Source organism: Gymnoscopelus braueri (assembly GCF_963280865.1).
Source record: "Gymnoscopelus braueri genome assembly, chromosome: 12".
Classification (NCBI taxonomy): Eukaryota; Metazoa; Chordata; class Actinopteri; order Myctophiformes; family Myctophidae; genus Gymnoscopelus; species Gymnoscopelus braueri.
Genome location: NC_137614.1, coordinates 22,428,830 through 22,451,329, shown reverse-complemented (window position 1 = coordinate 22,451,329; position 22,500 = coordinate 22,428,830). Strand labels below are relative to the sequence as shown.

General features: G+C 41.2%; 1 protein-coding gene across 2 annotated transcripts in view; it reads right to left on the bottom strand.

The window, feature by feature from the left end:
• The window catches only part of mtcl2 (microtubule crosslinking factor 2), a 110,596-nt gene extending 97,812 nt beyond the window's left edge, over positions 1–12,784 (bottom strand). For both annotated transcript variants that reach the window (XM_080445648.1, XM_080445649.1), the window contains exons 1-2: positions 11,442–12,784; positions 2,446–2,547 (exon numbers count right to left, since the gene is read on the bottom strand). In XM_080445648.1, the coding sequence (XP_080301774.1) occupies positions 2,446–2,547; positions 11,442–12,395 (1,056 nt within the window). In that variant the 5' untranslated portion in view covers positions 12,396–12,784. The remainder of the gene's footprint in view (positions 1–2,445; positions 2,548–11,441) is intronic.
• Positions 12,785–22,500: the final 9,716 nt, after the last annotated feature.

The following is a 22,500-nucleotide window of genomic DNA, read 5'->3' as shown; positions in this document are numbered from 1 at the left end:
GTCGCTGTCTGGTAGACATTTCCATCTCTAGCCGCAAGCAACTTAGATGCTATAAATGCTATCTGCATCTAAGTTGCAATCACTCAAAGGGCCTCCGTACCCCCCGTTTCAAAATTGCACATAATGCAGGAGACAGTAGACAATTTTGTCCAATCTGTATGGTACAGTATGTTAAAACAATATAACTTATACAATTGGGGTGGTTGTATTTTGTCTCCCTGCTCTTCTATTGAGACATTCAGATTGTGTCAACGGTAACGTCTCACCTAGACACAGGATCTGACATGAAATTTGACCTGATGGTCAAGATTCAATTTATCCCCTGAGCAAGCAGGTCGGCTCTATTAGCTCAATGGTATAAAGAAAATCAGCACTTTCGCAGGAAACCGGGTTCAAATCCGGGGTAGAAGAGGAAAGTTACATGGTGCTGCTTTAAGTTGATTTAGTTTTTCTTTGAGTTATCATTTCTGAGGAGTGCAGCTGGCATTGATATGGCTGGCCAAGGAAAAGAGGAACAGCTGCTTCAGATCTGCTTATATAGAGCTGATGGGGAAATTGGACAGCGCCATGTTCCTTCTGCATTATGGGGAGGGGCAGGGGTTTATTAGTTTGATTTTGTTATTAGGTTTTTGAAGAAATGGGTTTTTTGATATTGCCATTTCATTAGGTAATATTAGTTAGTGTTGTATTGGTTTATGTTGTAGTTATGTGTAGTCTTTTTAAATGCTATGTCCAAGTCTATCCCCATTTGTGTTAAGAGTGGACTGATCAACCACTATATATGTTCCCCTCATGTCTCATTTTGGTTACGTCAGTTGTGCCTTCAGTTCATTTCTGTTTTGTTTATGTTGACCTCATTAATTTTGGGTCCAGACCAGAGGTCATCAACATGTCCATACACGGACAAATGTGTCCGTGGCAAGACATGTCTATGTCCGTGATACTTTTTTTATTTTGAAAAAAAGAAAATCAAAATATGGTCTATATTGTCTTCAATGTAAAAACATATTAAAATGTGTTTGAATAACTTTGGTGACTCGTAAAGTAATATGCTCATTAATATAATATGTTCAGGAGATTTGTAGTATTGCACATGGTGCCGTACACAATTGCATCAGGTGAAGACAACAAGACAGTTAGAAGAAATGATTGCTGCCTCAATTCTGTGAAAATTCAATAAAAAGCACATTTATAAAATAATTAAAGTCAACGGCATGCGAGGGACCACAGTGAAACCATGGTGCAGGAAAAGAGCAAAAGCGGAAGGCATGTCATCTGTTCAGAAGGAGCTCATTTGCTACCAAGGCAAAGGAGGGCAGAACTGGACAAGTAAAGCCAGCGTTAGTCGTTAGTTGAGAGACAGTGTTTCAAAGTGTCCACTAATGACAATAACAACTAAAAACACTGGCAACAATTATAATCCATGGAAACCATCAATCCACAGCCTGAGTCCTCCTCCATATCTTTTTTTGTCTCTCAAGTTTCCTTGTTCCAGTGTTCCATTGGCATTTTATCCTTGACGTTTCCGTGAGAAGCATTTAACATGTTATTATTATGTCAATCAAATCAAGTGTAGCTTGTAGTGTGGGTCTTTTTTCCATTGTTACATGACGTGCATGCCTTGGCTTGGACTTTCTCATCAACAGCAGAATACCTGATCACCTTAATGGAATCCACAACTAGCTACCGTACCTTGCCAAACCAAACCAAACCAATGGTTTAGCTGGTAGAACTTGATTTGATCTCCTTCTGTCCTCAAGTAACACTGTCCTTTGAAAAGCCAGCAATCTCTATAATAGCCATATGATGTATAATACTCTAAGTGGCCCTTTTGCGTTGGAAGCACTGTCTATACTTATTAGAACTTAGGTAAAGTGGCTCAGTTAGTTAATGCAGACATACTATTGTTTTAAAATGTTCAGCACATTGGAATAGACCCTATGACACATTAGGAGTCCATTAGTATACATTTAGGGCTAGGCCAGTGTGTTTTTGGTAAAAATATATTATTTTCCATGTCCGTGGCAAAAATGAAATATTAATGAAAATGTCCATCACGAGCTGCCATGGTGATGACCCCTGGTCCAGACTTGTTGTTATTTGTTCAAAAATAATAATAATAATAATAATAATAATAATAATAATAATAATAATAATAATAATAATAGTAAAAAAAATAAACATTATTTTAAAGAACTACTCAAGTCTCCCTGTGTCTCTCTTGCCAACCAACTCGGTTTGAGTGAAAGATGAACTATTTATAAAATAAATACAATATTTAAGGTGTTTTTAATTTCAAATCTTGGTTATAAAGGGCAATTATAATGTATTAAGGCATACAGTATAAGGCTTATTAGCCAGGGATCCTTTTAACAAGAGATTGTGACTAAATAACTTCATTGGATCCATTGGAACACAGGCTCACACTGCAGCGTTGATAATGACCTGTTCCAGCTGCTGACGTAGTTCCTGGATCTGGTAGACATCCTCTTCCATGTACATGTCTCTCATCTCCAGCATCTCTGACCGCTGCTCCTCCATCTCATCCTGCACGTCACACCAAGTGGAAGAAAAGTGGGAGGGAAAGACAAAGAGGGAGCTTGAGTTATAATGGCATTTTAAAACGGTGCCATAGAGAGACGTCCATAACAATGGGTCAATAGAGAATAGTTTATAATGTCATCACTCCTCATTATGCACTCTCTACATCAGTGGTTCTCAAAGTGGGGTCCGGGGACCCACAGGGGTCCTTGGGGGGAGGTTCCAGGGGTTCCCCAGCAAAAGTAGTTAATATAGCATCACAATAATTTTAACCACTTTATCTTTCCTTTAACTTTATTATTTATATGTTGGATAAAAAGATATTCTCCAAAATGTTCAAAAATAGCAGATGTACAAGCTCACAGTGCGTCACTTCATGCCGCGCTGCGAGCTTGTACATCTGTTATTTTTTAACCTTTTTTTACACAAATCTTGGCACAAAACATTTTCAGATGAGGGTCCGCGGCGCGGCCAAATACATATCAATTTGCGGGTCCTTGACATGAAAAGGTTTGAGAACCACTGATCTCCATTCTCCCCTGGGGGTTCCCAGGCCGCACTTTGAGAACCACTGGCCTGGATTATATGGACTACCTCCAACACGAGCGTACCCCAAGGAACCGTGCCGCCACCCTTCCTGTTCACCTACACTACGACCTTATGGTTCAACTCAAGTATGTGCCACCTGTTGCTGCTGTGACACCTGAATTTCCCTCCAGGGATCAATTCATCCTTATCTTATCTTATGGGATGTCTTGAAGAAACGATATGAGGATCACTGTGGGAAAGATGATTTAGACCTCTGGTTCTCAACGTGGGGACAAATAAAATGATTGATAGTTAGGAACTAAATGGACACTTCTGGGTCTGTAACTCAGAGATTTTACGACCCTAAATGGACTGGAAATCACAGATTAGACCACATTTGGACCACGAACGATACTATATACTCTCACACTCATCAGCAATGCATTTAACAATGTACTTATGTAACCTCCATGTCATCAGCAGCACCCAATCAATCACTATGACTGTAACATCATATTCATATAATCATCTCCATAATGCCATCTTCATTATTAGCGCCTCATTATGCTTTTGCTGTGAATTAAACATCAGTGTCTTCTTTATCAAAGAATCACCTGCCAGTCTCTCCAAAGCCTAATTCATACTTTGTATTGTACCAAAAATAGCACATCTACAAGCTCACGACGTGTCACGAGCAGCATAACTACTTCACTGTATCGCTGTCAACCTGCATCAGTTACTTAACATTATAAAGCTCACAGCTTCTCACCTACTCAGCCTCAATACGGACATCAAGCCATATCCATGGTTTTGATCATCATCATTATCATGATCATGATCATCATTATTGTGATTACTGCCTCCTTAGAGTGATGTACTGTACAATATAGGCTTACATACTAAAGGTCAGTTTAAAATTACCTCATTAATAGAGATCTATATCATATAACTCTTTCATAACAGACGTGAAGACGTCGCCTGCATTCGCTGTATCATTATTTTACATAAATACAGTGATCATCTAAATGTTTCAATGCTGGGCTGGCATTATTTAAGTATTCGCTGAATGGCACTTCTTGTTGAATTAAATACTTTAGTTAAATTAAAACTATTGTTCTAATGAATGTCTTGCTGCCTCACCAACTATTTCTCTAACCATTACTAATATAAGAAATTATTTGGCATGCATTGGCGATGATTGCCTGTTCCAAAAGCAATGTCTTGCTCTGCCCCTCAGGACTGGCAGAAAATGGAATTACTTTTGTCTACTGCAATGAGCTGAATCATACATCACTAACAAGCAGGCTTATTACGCTTATTAGATTATATTCCTCTATCTCCTGTGTACCACATGCAATAACCTCTAATAACACCTTTTTCAATTACTAGTGTCTGTACTCCAGTCACTAATCAGTGAGATTAATCAGGCTCTTCCAGAGACCATTTGCATAATAAGAATGGTCTCCTGTTCCTCATTTCTCTTTTTAATTTATTACATTTTGTACCGATTTTTAACAATCTCTATTTTAATGTCTAATAAGTCATGAGTCAAATTCTTCACACTCTATATTCCAAACTTCACCAAATAATGTATGTATTGCTAATAGTGTTTTTACAGTGGATGACAAATACAAATCTCATGAAGATCAATAATTGATGCTATTTCATAATAATAGTAATAATTTTTCAGCACCATGTAATCCAGCTTTCCTCAATGTAGGGCTTAAGTGGTTAACTGCCAAAGTGAAGGGATGTCTCTCTATACAGGAGGCATGGGATGGGGTTACTACTGGGTCACTATAGCCTGAGGCCATGCTCATTTAAGGCCCTGTCACTGTGTGCGCTGCACAAAGCTATAGTACTACTGACATCCACTCAATACAGAGATGTGTATCTCAGACATATTATATCGTCTCTGTCAGGTGGAAACCTCATATGTCCAAAGCGGCTACTTTTCACGATTCAGATCGACAAGCTCAAAACGCGTCACGATTTCGAGCTTGCAGATCTGCTACTTTTGATGCAATTATGTTACGCGCTGTAGTATGATCGAGTAGTAGGGCATTCATATACGAAAAAACTCGAAAAGTTAAAATGTGGCGATACGAGGTTTCTGCCCAACAGCAACGATATGAATACTCTGTTCATCGTCTTCCACTATGCTCTGCTGTCTGTAAAATTGTAGGAGGCCGCCTTCAACCCTAAATCTATTCGACATGCACACAGCAAAATCCTCAAGCAGCATCAATTGAGCAAAGCCTGTCCTTTATGAGTACCTACAGTATAATGCATTGAGCCAGCGTGGTACTGAATCCTGGACAAAATGATCAATGTATAGTATTTCACTGTGTGGGGCTTTTTGGCATGCACTGAATCTAAAATAAATATGCATGCTTTGTCAACACAGAATTAAATTATTTACAGTCCCTGAATGGAGGTGAAGTATAACCCAGTGGCACAGATCTGATAATGATGTATAATAACATAATGATGCCATAGTTACAATAACCAGTAGGAGGTAACCAAACATTACACCAGGGAGTTTTGAAAACACTCAGTTTTTTCCATAAATTATGTTTGTCGTGCTACTCTGTGTGTGTGTGTGTGTGCGTGTGCGTGTGCGTGTGCGTGTGTGTGTGTGTGTGTGTTCGCGCGCACACACACAGGTGCACTGCAAACATCATTGCATGTGCATGTGCATGTGTTGTGCGCACTGAGTGTTATGTTCTCTCTCTCCCTTGTCTCTGCACCTCAATTTCCTGCTAATGCAAATTAGGCGAAATCCCCAAAGCCCTTATCTACACCCCCATGCACCTCCTCCTCCTCCACAAACCCAGCCTTTTGTAGCAATAAGCCCCAATCAACAATTTATAAGGACAGAGCCTGGTGTGTAGTAAACTACTATTCACTATAAGCAGCACCAGTTGGATAATGCACCAGGGGAGAATGTGACATGGGAGCAGGCATGCACATAATAATATTAACTTTACTTTCTCAATTTTTCCTACACAGTATACAATTGCTCTTTAACTCCTTACTTGCGTGCAATCGCTGATTGACCGCTGGGTTAAAATGGGAAACTACAGCGGTCAGAATTGACCAGACTGGAACATTGAGGAATGTGGGTCATTTGCCCATTAGCAGTCGAAGAGGAAAGCTATGAACTTCCCCAAGGCTAATTATTTAATTCATGGGACTCTTTCTCATGTGTATAACTTCCTTATGGTACACATGCACTGCTGAACACTCACTAAACAATTGACTGCTTCACAACACTAATCTACTAAATGGTTACACTAACAGCAATCAAATGCACACAGGTTTTGAATGTAATGAGTATACCTGCAAAGTTATATGGATTATCTACTATCCTGGTATGTCTCTTTGCACTATGTATGAAATCATCGGCGATGCCGTCATATGAATCATGTTTGTCTGGGTGTGTATTTCCAATAGTGTGTGTTCACAGTATTGGCATTGCACATTATATAAACTTAAACACACAAGGTATAGCTGATGTATAAGCTACTCTGGGAACCCATTTGGCAAAAGATATATATTTCGGCAAATTGTTAATCTACCATCTACAATTATTACTACAACTGCCACTAGTACTATTACTACTATAGCTACCACTACTACTATTATTACTATAGCTATCACTACTATTATTATTACTATAGCTACCACTACTACTACTATTACTACGACAACTACCACTCTATTATTGATACAGCTACCACTACTATGGCAGTAGCAGCAGTAGCAGTAGCAGTAGTAGCACGGTTGTGAACTATTGCCATAATTTACTACTATGGTGGAAAATATGGGTCAACCTCTGTGTGCATGCGTGCCCATGTGTGTGTGTATGTGTGCGTGCGTGCATGTGTGATAAGGGAGAGATAAAGGCAGCAAAACCAAGAGTGAGGGGAAAAAGGAACAAGAAGTAGAGTGGGAGATAAATAGTGTGTTTGAGTGAGAGAGACAGCACCTCGACTATAGTATAAACACTGTATCCTGTAACACTGTTTCCACATGTATCTGTGTGCATGTTTGTATATAAGTGTGTGTTAGTGTGAGGGAGTGAGATTCTCCTCTATGGTATAAACAATTGATGGTGTGTGTGTGTGTGTGTGTGTGTGTGTGTGTGTGTGTGTGTGTGTGTGTGTGTGTGTGTGTGTGTGTGTGTGTGTGTGTGTGTGTGTGTGTGTGTGTGTGTGTGTGCGGGCGGGCGTGCGTGCTGCAATGTAGCACAAAGCAGTGGGTGTGGGAGATATAGTGAGTGAGTTAAAACAGACTGCAGCAAGCAGTCTGCACCAAGATGGTGCTACTGTCTGCTACATACCTGCATTACAGGCTAGACAGAAAGGAGGAGAGGAGAGGAGAGATCGAGCATTTAATGTGGAGAGATAGGGAGAGAGCGAAATGGTCCACTGACCTGCTTTTTGCAGCTAACTATCTACATATGAATGTAGGAATGGTGGTTTCTGTTATGTGGTGTTATAAACCACGCATTCTGGTGAATGAATTTGGTGGTTAGATGGTTATTTTTAGAAAGCGGAACCTATGATAATGTGCTTGTTCAAAATCAAAGGTATTCAAAAATGTTTTGGAACTTATGAACAACATACCGTACATTTCAGGTCAGAATATGCTCACATACTGGCAGACATACAAAGACTGCAGGTTCTCCCATCCAATATATCCATCTGTAAAATAGTGGACTTAAAATGTAATGTGTGGCGGGCAGCAGGTGAATTAAATATCCCTATGGATAATATTATGTTGCCAAAGCAAGTCCTTGCAATGTACAGCTGTGCAGATTGTACTGTACTGTACTGTAAGTCATTCAGTTGGTCAGTAGGTCAATAGGCCATATTTAGCTATTAGTTTGTTTATAATTAGATTAGACTGTAAATGCCATACAGTCCCAGCCAGCCCGGTTTCAATTACAATCACAATTAGATGACAATAAACTGAAACTGTTAGTTAGTTAGTGGGTATCTGTGTGCATGTGCATGAGTGAATAGTGGTACTACAGTAACAAAAGACAGTGTGTGTGTATGTCTGTGTGTGTGCGTGCGTGTGTGTGTGTGTGTGTATCGTGTGTCCTTATCCATCTCTGTGTATATGCTAGTACTTCCACTTACATGCTGTGCTCTATAGTCTCAGGTTAGAGTTTTCCTGTCTTCCCTCATGCTTAATTTATACTCTTTTGTACAACGGTGTCGCTTGCCGAAAATAGCATATCTAAAAGATCACAACGTGTGTTGTGAGTGTGACACTGTCGTACGACAGAGTATAAATCAGGCATTACTGTGTCCCAGCGAAGTGCACCGACCTGAATGATAAATCCATTAATTCTAGAGGCTTCCTGCTGAGTGCAAGCTGCTGCAGATGCATGTTTGCTATAATATTGACTGACAGCTGCATGCAATTAGTTGAGCTGCCGTTTACGTGTCACCAACACTAATCCTATGGGGTAGAAGCTGTGAAGGTACCGTAGATTGGTTGCCGTTGCAAATAGCTAGAACACACACAGAAAGACAGGACGGACAGAGTGAGGGCAGACTGAGGCTCCAACACTTCTTGTTAGCTGTTGATGCTTTAGCCAGGTGTTCCTAACAGCTGTAACAACCCAACAGAAAGTAGCAGAAACTCATGCTATGAGAGGCCATGAGGTTTTGGATGGTCTCAAACCAGTAGCACCAACACACTAGGGATGGCCAAATGGAGACATTTTATTAACCGGTTACCGTTAGGCCTTACAGATTAATTAATCGATAACCATTTTAAGGGCCAAAATATTTTTTATTTCAAAGGGCCAAGTCTACACAGTTTGTTTTGTGTCTCCAGCAGAGTTTCTAGTGTCTCTATCTCTCTCTGGAAGAGGTTGCACATGAACTCTGCAGCCGCACTGAGGCGCTCCAACACAAACAATACCAATACAAAGACGAGGAAGAAGAAGAATAAAGTGGAAGTTACGTGTGGTTACAGGTGTAGACTTGGCCAAAAAACAATTTAAAAACATTTTTGGCCAAAAAATAAATAATAATAATAATAATAATAACGATTAATCGTTAGTCGTTAGTATTAATCGGTGTCCGATAACGGTTACCGGTTGGCCATCCCTACAACACACACTTACACACGCGTGTGTACACAAACACAAACACACACACACACACACACACACACACACACACACACACACACACACACACACACACACACACACACAGCTAAGAACTGTAAGGATCTAATAAAAAGACATAATCTTATGGATATTGCCCTCCACTAAACAAATATGTCAGGGTTATGTGCAATCAATTGACTCAAGTCCTGTGCGAGGGGAGGAATGACCTGTGCAAATAAAGCTTTTAACCAGATTGCACCCTTACGTACAGCCACAATACATCAACATTTTCACTAACATTCAAATCCAGAGTGATTTATGAACGATTGAACAATGCCTCGCTCAAGGGCAGAGTGACAGAACATAACAGTTTTCTTTGGGAGCTGGAACCTCGAGCTTCCCAGTCGACACATTCTCACTCCAAGACAGCAAACGAGTGACCACTTGGGACGGAGTTGACCAAATGGCAAACGTTTGACGTCTCAGGTGTACCCGCGACGGCATATGTTGACTATAGGGATATGAGTTATATGGTTCTGTCCCTATCGGGGCATAACTGGAACTCGCAGTGCCTCTCGTGGCTCAAGTCGCTTCAGACGGCGCGCCTCCACCGTTTTAACTGTTTCTTAGCGGAGCCGTCACCCTTTTACAGTACAGTACATCTTAATAATAACAATAATAACTTTATTCATAGCACTTTTCAAAACATGAGTTACAAAGTGCTGAACAGCAGTTGTAGCATAAAATATATAAGTACGGTAAAATAAAACATACACGTTAAAAAAAAGACTCTTGGGTTTGAGTCTTTGAGTACGGCACTTCCGCATTCCAGGAGTGCGGAAGTGACCAGGACGGCGTCAGATGACGCGAAGGGGACCCCCGTCACGTCAAACGTTTACCGTTTGGTCACATTTGTCCCAAGAAGACACTATAGGCCGTTTTGAGAGTGAGAGTGTGTAGTGCCAGTTATGAAAGCCTATTTAAACACTAGACCACCAAATCAGCCCAATGTTTATGTCATAATGTACAACGTGGGGCAGGTTCTGTGGAAAAGGGAGTCTGATAAGTCTGATACGGGAACTATTATACCGACACCCATTTACACAACACACACTCATGCATGCGCACCCCGTCACACACACACACACACACACACACACACACACACACACACACACACACACACACACACACACACACACACACACACACACACACACACACACACACACACACACATATCTATGCAGATGTGTGTGCACACATGCAGATCCCATGCGCACAATTGATTGGTGATGTTGACTGATTAGCTGCAAAAAAAGCTAAATAGGACCACTCAATGTAGTGTGATTGTGACTGTGTGACTGTGTGCATGTGTAATGTTTGTGTGTGTGTGAAAGAGGAAGAGAGGCTGTGTGTGTGTGTGTGTGTGTGTGTGTGTGTGTGTGTGTGTGTGTGTGTGTGTGTGTGTGTGTGTGTGTGTGTGTGTGTGTGTGTGTGTGTGTGTGTGTGCATTCCTAATCAATCAGTGTGGAGAGTAGTCTAGCCAGTAGCCACTGCCAGTGGTTGGGACATGCTAATGTTATTGATCAATTTGCCTTATCAATCACCCACCGAGAGAACATGGATCTGTTTGCCTGGTAGACCAATACAAGGTTTCTACATCTGCAAATGCATTGAGGTATTCTATAGAGCATGCGTGCGTGCGTGCGTGCGTGCGTGCGTGCGTGCGTGAGTGCGTGCGTGTGTGTGTGTGTGTTGTGTGTGTGTCACGCCCTGATGATAACATCTTTCTTGGAGTCAGTACTGGTTAGAGTCAAGTGTATTACACATTAGGAAAACAACTCACTGGAAACTGATACAGTAAACTGAAACTCCACCATGTTTTGGCTACTTTACTTTTCATATACATTTCAAATATCTAGGAAAAGCTCAGCTAATTATGTACATTGAAAAGATAATGTACATAAGCTACCATCACCAGCTACCTTCACCAATTACAGCACTGGGACGTTAAATAAGCCTATTACTATAATTCACAATCACAACAGAATGATCGTTTTACTTAATTTCAGGTGGGATGCATGTCTAATTGGCTAATTAGCAGTGCTTGGTTGAACTAGGTTGTGTTATGCATTCATCCCTATTTGTGGTTTAAGTAGGCTACACATGTTAATATGTACACATAGCATTTCTATGATAACGTAGGTTAACGTTACTTCTAGGTTTGACTTACTTTAAGGTAATCATTTTCAGATCTCAATTCCTCGATTTCCCTTGAAAACTCCTCGTGCATCCCGTCCATAAACTCCTCTGTTGTGAGGTCGGAGAAAGCCAGAGATGTGCTGGCGGGGACCCTGCTGTCAAACGAGGTCATAGATCGTTCATCGCCGGGAGAGATGCTCCCTTCCCCGGTGTCCACTCCCAGGGACAGTCGGTTCCTCTCGTCCCTCTCCGGGGCGGCGGAGGTCTTGGCAGCGGCCGGCCGGCTGGATCTCTCCGTGGCCGGCTTCTCGCCGTCCAGCCCGCCGCACCGGCTGCTCCTCGACTCGGCGTCGCTGCTGACCGCGTCTGCGGAGAGCTTGTTCTCCTCCGAGGCGCAGTCCGACAGCTCGGAGCTGCTGTCGGTCGGCGAGAGCTTCCCGGGAGCGCAGCCGGAGTCTTTGGACAAGTCATCGGATCCGATACTGGCGTCCGAAACCTTTCTACGTCCGGTGTTCTTCCCCGTTTTACCTCCCGAGCCCTTCTGGGCTACGGTGGATGATTTGCCCGTTAGTTTACCACCTCCACCGCCTTTCTCCGTCTTCGTGTCTTTCACGCCACCGCTGCCCGGCGTGCTGCGCCTGGAAGCGCGGCTAGTACCCAGGTGGATGGCTCCCGGTTTGACGCTGAGGGTCGGGGTCCCGATCCCTCCCCGGATCTTGGTCAGCGACCACCCGGCTACATCCTTCGGTCTGGCTGGGGACGGTGCCCGGTTGATCTTCTTCTTCTTCTCGCCTGCAGGCTTAGCAGGGAGTACCGAGGGCTCGTTCGGTTGTTGTTGTTGCTCGGACATCGTCTGCCGGCTGTCCGAGCTCTCGGTCCCGCCTCCGCTTTCCATTTTGTGCCGTTGGTGTGGCACCCTCCGTTCCTTGGGCGAGGCGAAGAGGTGAGTCGGCGAATTATGGACATCAACCTTTGTTTTTGTCATTCATTCCGCTTTAACGACCACGGGGGAAACAGAAATGAAACCTCCCTGCTTGTAGGAAAGGGAGGTAAGAAGTTGTTTAGATAAACAACTGCAAAGCAGCGGAGAAAAGAGGGATCCTCCTCAGAAATTCCACAATGAGCCGTATATGCAACAGTGAAAGGAATGGAAATCCAGAATCCAGACTGCCGCTGGATCCGGCTCGCTCCTCCACGTTGTATGGTTGTATGTAGGTCTTGTTTTTCGGAGGAAATAATTCCGCTTTGTGTTGATATGGGCTTCCTTCCTTCCTTTCCTTCCCTATCGCCTGGTCGCTCCACTCGCTTCGCCTTTCTCTGTAATGAACGACTCGCCGGTCAGAGTGAGAACAGAGAGGTAGTGTGCTCGCTCGCTCGCTCGCTCGGTCGCTCTCTCGCGCGCGCGCGCGCTCGCTCTCTCTCTCTCTCTCTCTCTCTCTCTCTCTCTCTCAATTCAAAGCCTTAAAGGGGCGTTTTACATTGTCAAAGAAAAAAAATACAATTAAAAAATGAAATAAAATAGAATTGCATGTAGCCTACAATTACAGATAAAGGCAAATTAGAATAAAGATAATAAAATAAATGTGTAGTACTCTCTCTCTCTCTCTCTCTCTCTCTCTCTCTCTCTCTCTCTCTCATCTCAAGCTGAGCGGAGGGAGCGCATCCTTTCTTCTCTCTCCACGGCTCTCTGTCGCCACCATAGGCACAGACGCATGGAAAGCAACACAAGCTGGCCGCGAAATGAGGGAGAGAGAGGGAGGTGAATGCGCTGGAAGGAACAGTTGGGCATGGATGTGTGTCAGTCTACTCTCCACCATCAGGCAAGCTTAAGCTTATTTGTAGCACACCCAGCCGAATGATGGTCACACTTTTACTGATAGTACAATTGGATTTATTTCCATAAAACTAACGTCAAAGCTGCAAAGACAACAAACAAAACATTAAACACCTTGCGTTTTAAATAATACAATAAACAATAAAACAGACCTTCAACAGAAATTAATAAAATAATAGCACTTAGAAACAAAAAAACATACCTTTGTACACCTTTCGGCAGGGGCTTGCAAGTTGAAACCTTTTTTGCATCTGTTCTGTTTGTTGCTTGCTGCCTGCTGCTGCAAACACTTTCTGTCCCAGGTGAAATCTATCTCTAATCCAGGGATTCCCGTGCGGTGCATCCCCTGGGGTGCGCAAGGTGCCTCCAGGGGGTGCGTGACATTAATAGTGTAATGGTGGTGCTGGTGTTATAATTAGACAATTAACACATACATTTCTCTGAACTTTGACATTTCACCAAACAAATACCTCTTTGTTCTATTACTGGTAAAGATATGGTAACATTTTACTGCACCAAATTGGAAAATGAAATCAAAAATAAAAGCATGACCATTGATACACAAATCAAAAGATAACAAAATAGAAGCAGACATACAGAAAATACACAGCAATGCAATATACTCTACATTATGTACATAAACCCCAAATCTAAAAAAAAGAAATAGCAGTGTCCATGGGGTCATTTACATGATTATATTTTTTATTTTAGTTATTTTTTATTTTTTATTTATTTTTTTGGTTTCCTGTTCAGTTTCAGTTAGTTAACTTTGCTGAAGGTATAGGGGTTTTCCCTGTAAAAAAAACACATCACTCATGGCGCCAGTCACGAAAACACAACATAAAATGATATTCCGAACATAACTCAACAACATAAACTACAATAAACACACAACTTCCCCACTGCATTCTTATAGCAATGAACAACTTAATAAAATAGAATATAACCATATTATAATGTGTGTGCGCCCTGAGGCATGCTGGGAGGTCCCTCCCCTGTTACCCTGTAGTTACTTCTAATTTTTTGTAGTCTACAAAAAGTGAGAAGTATAGGACATAGAAACGAATAATTATTGAAATAAGAAAATGAGCAAAAGGTAGACAGATGGACAAAGAGGAATATCAAGCTATAGTTTGTGATACAGACTGTTGGCTTAATCCAGGGATATAGGCACATTGAACGTTTTGAAACAACAAACTACTCATTCTGGGTACAGGATCTTAGGTTGAGCAAATGTGCAAAAATCATGCATTATGATAAACAGGCTACATCATCACCTATCAGCTGACTAAATGTTCAAATCAAAATGTAACAGTCTCTTGCTACAGTGCATTCCGTGACATAGCTGGACTGCACTGAGACCATAGAGGGAATGAATCAATAGCTTGATATTTGAACCTGCCTTTGGGCTTACGGTATGTAATTTTAGATGTACACATTCCCACAGACATGGATGGTCCAATGGGACTTGCTATCCTACAAACCCAGAGTTAATGTAACTCTGTGAGTTAAATGAATATTGTCCTTAGAACATTATTTTTAGACGAAGGAGCTGATAAACAAGGTATTAATTGGCAGCCACCACTCCTAATAGTTAGGATAGGATCGGTAAATCTAGGGACACATTCTACGTATGTGCAAATGTACTGTAGCAAATAAAATAATGCAGTCCTTGCGAATTTTAATAGTTGCATGAAACAAATTAAAAAACAATTAATGCATATTTCTCTTACATCTGAAATAAATTGATGTACTACTCTTGGTCCTTATGCAATCGCCTGTATATAATGACTATTACACATCACAACGGTCTCCCTTTAACAGAGCTATTCCCATCATCACTAATTCAACTAGTTTCCTCTTAGAGGTCAGTGTATCACTTGACACCATGTGGTACAGAGGGAATCTGTGTGTGTGTGTGTGCGTGTGCGTGTGCGTGTGCGTGTGCGTGTGTGCGTGCGCGTGCGCGCGCGTGTGTACATGTTTCTGTGCGTGTGTGTGGTGTGTTTGTGTGACTAACTAAGTGGTTGAGAGGCACATGGTTCATCTAATGTTACCATTATCTCTTTCTCTCGTATCCCCCCTCTCTTTATTAAACTTTCGTTTCATCCCTCTTTTTTTGCCCCCTTTCCATCCTCTCTCCACCCCTTCATTCCTTTCTTTCTCTCTCTCCCTCTCTCTGGTTGTGGTAGCCTACAGTGAAGCAGATGATCAGACAAATGGAGAAAATCATAAAGGTAATCTTGCCCATTATATCTTTTAGAAGCTGAATACTTGAATTAATAATAATATTATTCATTTCAGTCAAACCACAGAAAAAAGGCAAACAATATGTTTTTATATCCTTCTTTGCGTGAAATCTTTGTTTATGTGCATGTGTTCCCTGCGTATCTCGAGAACTTTGTATCTCAAATTCGGCATGCATCGCTTGGAACGACGGTTGTCCAAAAATATAAATAAATCCGCAAATCATGTCATCAACACGATTTAATAAAACTGACATCAATGACTGGTCTGGACTCCATATGCTGGCATGGCTGACATGGAACTACATATCTGGGGCATAAAATGGACACAGACAGACAGATACAGAAATCTACTGCATATTGGCATAAAAAGGATACAGACAGACGGGTACAACGGGCACTCTGACTACGGGTACAGCGGGCATTGCATAACCATAAATGATGCCTGTTCCCAATCGGAATCGACATAGGATGGTTAATCCAGGATGTGGGGCAGCAATGGCTCAGGAGGTAGAGTGGCCATCTCAAAATACGAAGATTCATGGGTCGATCCCTCCTGGCTGATGCGTGTCTAAGTGTCATTGTGCAAGACACAGAAAACCCTCACTGCTTCTGATGAAGCAGGTTGGTGCCTTACAAGGCTGCCTGTGCCACTCACCGGTGTGTGAATGTATGAATATAATGCACATCGTAAAGTGCTTTGGAGAAATGCACCATTTAACATTTTATGTTGAGATAAAATAATTCCTTCGCCCTTTGTTTCTCATTCTGATCTTTTCTTTCCTTTTTCCTTTCTAGTTTTCACTCTTTTTTCCTCTTCATTAATCCTCCACATCTTCAATGTTCTTCTTCAGTGTGCTAACTTCTCCTTCTCTCTCTTCTTTGTCTCTCAACATTGTTTCACAGATATGCTCAGGTTCCTATAGCTTTACATTTTATTAGTCGATGAATTACTCTTCTAGTCTATTGTTCACGGCTCATTCATTAACTTGTCACCTTCTTACAATTAAATAAAATAGGCAATTAATGAATCCTTAAGGACTCATTAACACTGAACAACCATTAACCTTAAAAGTGAATACTCAAGTGATACATGTGTTTAGTAACTTAACCACTGGAACCGTAGATTGTAGATTCCCAATTCTGGCCATGTCATAATAAGTGCAAAAAGTTGATTTACAAGCTCACAACTCCCGCTGATTGGTCCAGTGGTGCTTGTAGCATGTCGTGCAAAACAGGCCCCTCCAGCAAACTTTGAAAGCCAATCGTTGTCAATCGGAATAGAATCGAGAAATCTCACAGATACATGTTGATCACATGACCACAGAGATAATGTATTGTGCACCAATTTGGGTGAGGTTTGGACAAAATCAGTAGGAGTAGTAGCAAAAACATTGTTTAGCGAAGGAAACTAATATTTTTGATTATAACACTTTTGATTGTAAGACCGTTCAAGAGTTATAGGCCAAAACATTGGCCTATTGGGAATGTGCATGCAAAGTTGGACACTGTGTTCATGATTTGAGGCATTTTGTTCAAAACAGACCACTCCTGCTAACTTTGGAAGCCAACTTAGTCAATCAGGATGGAATATGAAAAATTGGACAGATCCGTCTTGATCACATGACTATAGAGATAATGTGTACCGATTGGCGTGATGTTTAGACAAAACCTGTAGAAGTAATATCCACCTCCTGGTGGTGATATAACAGGCTAAGCTGCTCACAGATGGACGGACAGACACACGGACTGACACACGGACAGATAGGTGCGAAAACATTGTCTCGGCCACGCCTTCGGCCTTAATAGTTCATCTATTTAAAAAAGGTAAATCCCTTCTATAATGATATTTATATAACATATTAATGCCCTTTTAATATTTGGTGGATTCCTACACACGCAGAGTAGACGCACGCACGCACACATGCACGCACACTGTATTACATTATCACCATTAATCAGTGTTTATGTAACAACATTAGTATTCATGTTTCCTCTCAGGTCATTTGTCATATTATGTCGGGTCTTTGTCTGTATTTTGGCTGTTTGCCAGAAACAACACATCATGCCATTCCTAACAGAACCGATATTACGGTACAGGTCAGCTACAGTCTGGGACAATCATGGAATGTCAATAAATCATGAAAAAAACATTCTAGGATGGGCAGAGACAGAACCGTAATGGGTAGAACTGTGTTATAGGCAGAGTGTTCCAGTGTCATAACAACACTCTCAAACCAGTGTTGACTGGTGCTGTTAAGACAGACAGATGCATTAACATTTATCATCATAATGTATTGCCATAAATTAGCCAATCTGAATTGGCAGACAGAATGGAATGGATAGTGCTGAATGGCAGAATGGAAATTACTACTTAATCATGCTTTCGAGTGGCAATGAAAATATTTTTATTTGATTCACAGAACCAACAACCAACCCAGCATGGTTGCCGCAGTCTGTGGATATGTATGTTAATCTTAAGGTGACCATCTTGAATTTACCAGAACAGACAACCATTAGGAATGGTGCATCTATGCATTGCTGTGCAAAGCAGCTCATGACTGAATTAATTCAAAATGGCTGCCGCAGTCTGGAGTGTCAGAATGGCATTCTCTGAATCATTCATGAGCAGCCAATCCAGTGTGGATGCTGAAGAGGGGTGGCAAAATGGCATTCTTTGAATAATTGAGCAGGAATCTGTGTGGCATACAAAGAGTATATTACCCCATGGCCCATGGTGGCCCCTAAAGAGGCACAATACTCCCGACTAATTAGCTCTCATACAAAACCCTCTGTGCCTTAAAATGGTGGTAAATTCCCAGTTCTCAGCCCTCTTGGGCAATGTTTATGTATAAGTATAATACTTTATACTTAATCCTTGGCCAACAGAGCTATTTGCATTATGCTAATTGATACATTTTAGGTCCTATATGGTTTAGGCCTAGGCCCTGTATGGACCACGTGCCAGTATGTGTTGTTGTGTACTTGTGTCTAAATGTGATATACCTGTGTAAAACCGTTGTACTTGGCAAATTAAGCATTTCTGATGCTGGTTCTGTTTAAATTATACTTTTTTCCTAATTGGTTTCCTTGCAGATCTCTGCCCTGGATTAGCTATGGGCTGTTTGTACTTAAACTGACTTCTAGGTTGTTCTTGTCCCGTATTTTTCATTCTAACATTAACAGCTAATCAATAGAAGAATATACTGTACATCAAAGTTGAAAAAGAATGCCATGGCACTCTTCTTACTGTTCATAAACAACAAAAAGGCTTGCACACTGAAAATGAACATTCTGAGGCTCTTAACGTTAAAAACGCCTTTCCCTCCAATGTCACTCCTTTAAGGATATTGAAAAAGCAGTGCTTGCCTTCATCAGAGTAGTGTAATTTGAGGTCCTATATGCAGTAATCAGATAAAACCAAGTTTAGGACTTACAGGAACAAGTATGGTCTTGAACTGCTCTACATGTAAAGTGTCATGAGACAACTTGTTGTGATTTGGCACTTTTTGTACATAAAATTGACTTGATTGACTTCCAGGTCAATCTTCTGTACCTCTTTGGCACAATCTCAAACCTTTTCATATTCTTAAAACACTCTTCATATATAATCCATATATTATTTCTTAAGGGAGCTGTTCAAGCTCCGGCAGAACTTGATGTCCTGGTCTCCTACTGCCCCATCAATGATAGATTCATACATCATAGTGACAGGCCTCAACTCGTATCATCAGAGGACGTATTAGAAGAACGCCAGTGAAGGTCTATAATGTTGGATATATGAAGAGTCAGCTCCCTGGGGTTACATCAGTGTGTTATATAAGAGGAACTACTGTACATGGACCATCTAGCGCATCACATCACAATGACTGTCACTGACCACTGTGACAATAATTAACAGTATTGTGTGTGTGTGTGTGTGTGTGTGTGCATGTGCGTGTGCGTGTGTGTGTGTGTGTGTGTGTGTGTGTGTGTGTGTGTGTGTGTGTGTGTGTGTGTGTGTGTGTGTGTGTGTGTGTGTGTGTGTGTGTGTGCGCGCGAGTGAGTGAGTGAGAGTGAAAGAGGGAAAGAAAGAGGAGGGAGAGAAAGTGAGTAACATTTCCCATTTCAATATATTGCAGTCTATTTTCCCTAATGCACTTCATTCTGTCACCCTGCCCAGAAAACACCACCCACTTCCCACTGCTCTACCATGTTTTTTCCAAGGTGGGTGATTCTACAAATTAATTCCTGTCAGTCTGACTGTCTGTTAGTGTCTTTCAATCTGTCAACCTGAATAAAGTGGTTGAAGTATATTTACACAAGAAGTCTACTTTAGTTGAGTATTTCCATCTTTCATAGCTAGTGTATACATCTACTCCACAATTTCACAGCAACATGTGGTGAACTATTTGCCAGGTGAGGCAGCAACATAAATGTGGGCATGGCATGGCATAATGTAATACAGCAGCCCATGGTGTTCATATTATACATGGGTAGATCCAATATACTGTAGTCTACAGTAGTGGGTAACAAATCAACAAATATGCCTGCAAAGGCAGCTTATAATGTGCTCACACATTGTAGAATTATTCAACACAATAAGCGAATGTGTTGGAACTGAGAGAGAGAGAGAGAGAGAGAGAGAGAGAGAGAGAGAGAGAGAGAGAGAGAGAGAGAGAGAGAGAGAGAGAGAACGCACTGATAAGGGCAGCCAGCACACATTAGGCTGTCCTATCATCACACAACAAGATACACAAAGCAAAGAGTTTAAAAGGTAACAAATAAATAAATATAATGGCACTTACTTTATTTAGACAAAATCCCTCTGGACAAAGATGTCAATAACTTTATTGTAAAAGTCTTTGTTGATCTGTCAAGTCTCGATACTTTTCAATGTAAATAGTGCCAAGGATGAAAGCCTGTTCTGTTACATTCTGTTACAGCTGTAGGTATTTATTTACACTATCATTTATACAGGGACTCTACAATATTTAATTGTCAATACGTCAAATGCGATTCCGTATGTGGGATGTATAGCAACATAGCTTATTTTTTCCTCTTAAGATAGGCATGCATTTGAAAAGCTTTTTAAAGAAGAAACAGAAACCATCCATGCTTGTGGGAAAAGAAAATACGAAAAAGTGCGCAAAGGCACAAGGGGGAGTGGTTTCACCTGTTTGAGGCAGAGCCTCACCTTCACCATTCAAGTCCATGTTCAACTCAATGGGAGAACCGGCTATATGCATGCGCAAATCTACATAAACGACTCTCTGCCAGCCTCAGCGTCCATGGACTTGAGATTCCCGTATACAGTATTCAGGGTTCTTTTTAGGAGGAAACTTTGGGAAAAGGAGCATAATTATACTTAACTAGTTTTATGAAGTATGTCTAACCACAAATTATGAATAATAATAGGACAAATAATGGGAAAATAAAATGAAATAAAATAAAATAAAATAAATGCTCACGTGAGGCACTGCCTCACTTGACCGCACACTATATTGTACATTTTGCTCTAATGCAATTACATAAGTAAGTAAGTAAGTACGGTAAGTAATTAGCAAGTAGGTCATTATTTGCAGGTTTAGTTCCTAGTTACTTCCTAAATTTAGATTATTAATACAACGTATATATCTATTTGTAAATTATGACATATAGGTTAAGCTCTCAAACAGAAGATGAAGTGATCAGCCCCACCTTTACCATATGCAACAATTAGGTGAACATTACATTAATGCATTGGATGCATTGCAATCCAGTATTGTTAAATGGACCATTCTGCATAATGAGCATGTTTGGTACAGTAATTATATTTTGACAGTGGTGGACGAAGTATTCAACCACAGTACTTGAGTCAAAGTACAGATACTCCTGGTCAAATATTACTCCTCTGCAAGTCAAAGTAGCTCAGTAAAAAATGTACTAGTACAAAAAAAGGACAAAAGTAAGCTTTTAGATATACTTAAATATTCAAAGTAAAAGTACTTTCAAGTAAAAAGTACAAATAAAAGTACTTTTTTGTATATCAATGCATTGCTGTAATGTTTTCACAATGAATTTATAGAACCTTGTAACTCTCTAAAGCCACATGCACTGATGTGCTTGCTTGTATCATGTCAGTATCATGGTCAGCATCATGGTCAGTAAAATGGTCAGTATCATGTCAGTTAAAGCTAATAGAACTAGATGTTTCAATCCCTATGGTAATTTGGCGCTCTTGAAGGTCAGAGTGGAGTGGTGAATAGGGAGGGTATAGGAATTTCATTGAGGTCATCAGGTGGGCACCCTGCTTCATCGACGTTTCATTGATGTTAGCCCACAACGTCTCCAGAGGGCTCAGCGGTGTGTCTGGCATCCCAGGTACACCCCTCTCCGTTCCATACTCTCCATATCCCCCACTGGACTCTGCATGGCAGGGGCGTCCTTCTCCCTGAGTCAGGCCTAAGCCTGACCGCATACCAATGGTCTTTATCTTGCTGCCCAGTTGTTGTCCTTACTTTTTATCCACAGCCAGTTGCTGCTTTTTTCCGCAGTATTTGACACAGACTTGATTGCCTGTTGGAGGGAGCGACCCCTCACCCCCATCTTCTTCAACAGACTTGTCGTAGATGTTGCAACATAGCCTCTAGTTCCCACTTCTACTGGAAATATGAGGGTCTTCCAGCCGTTCTGGGAAGCTTCTGCTGCCAGGTCAGAATATTTGTTTTTTTTCCTCTCATACGCTTCTTCAACCCCTTCTTCCCATGGTACTGTCAGCTCCACGACATATGCCAGTTTTGCTGCTTTAGACCACAGGACCATGTCTGGCCGGAGTGTTGTATCATGATCAGTATCATGTCAGTATCATGGTCAGTATCATGGTCAGTATCATGTCTGTATAATGATCAGTATCATGTCCTTATAATGGTCAGTATCATGGTCAGTATCATGGTCAGTATCATGGTCAGTATCATGGTCAGTATCATGGTCAGTATCATGTCAGTATCTGACTTCTGCCGCCATCATTACCACGTTTGTTTGATTGAAAG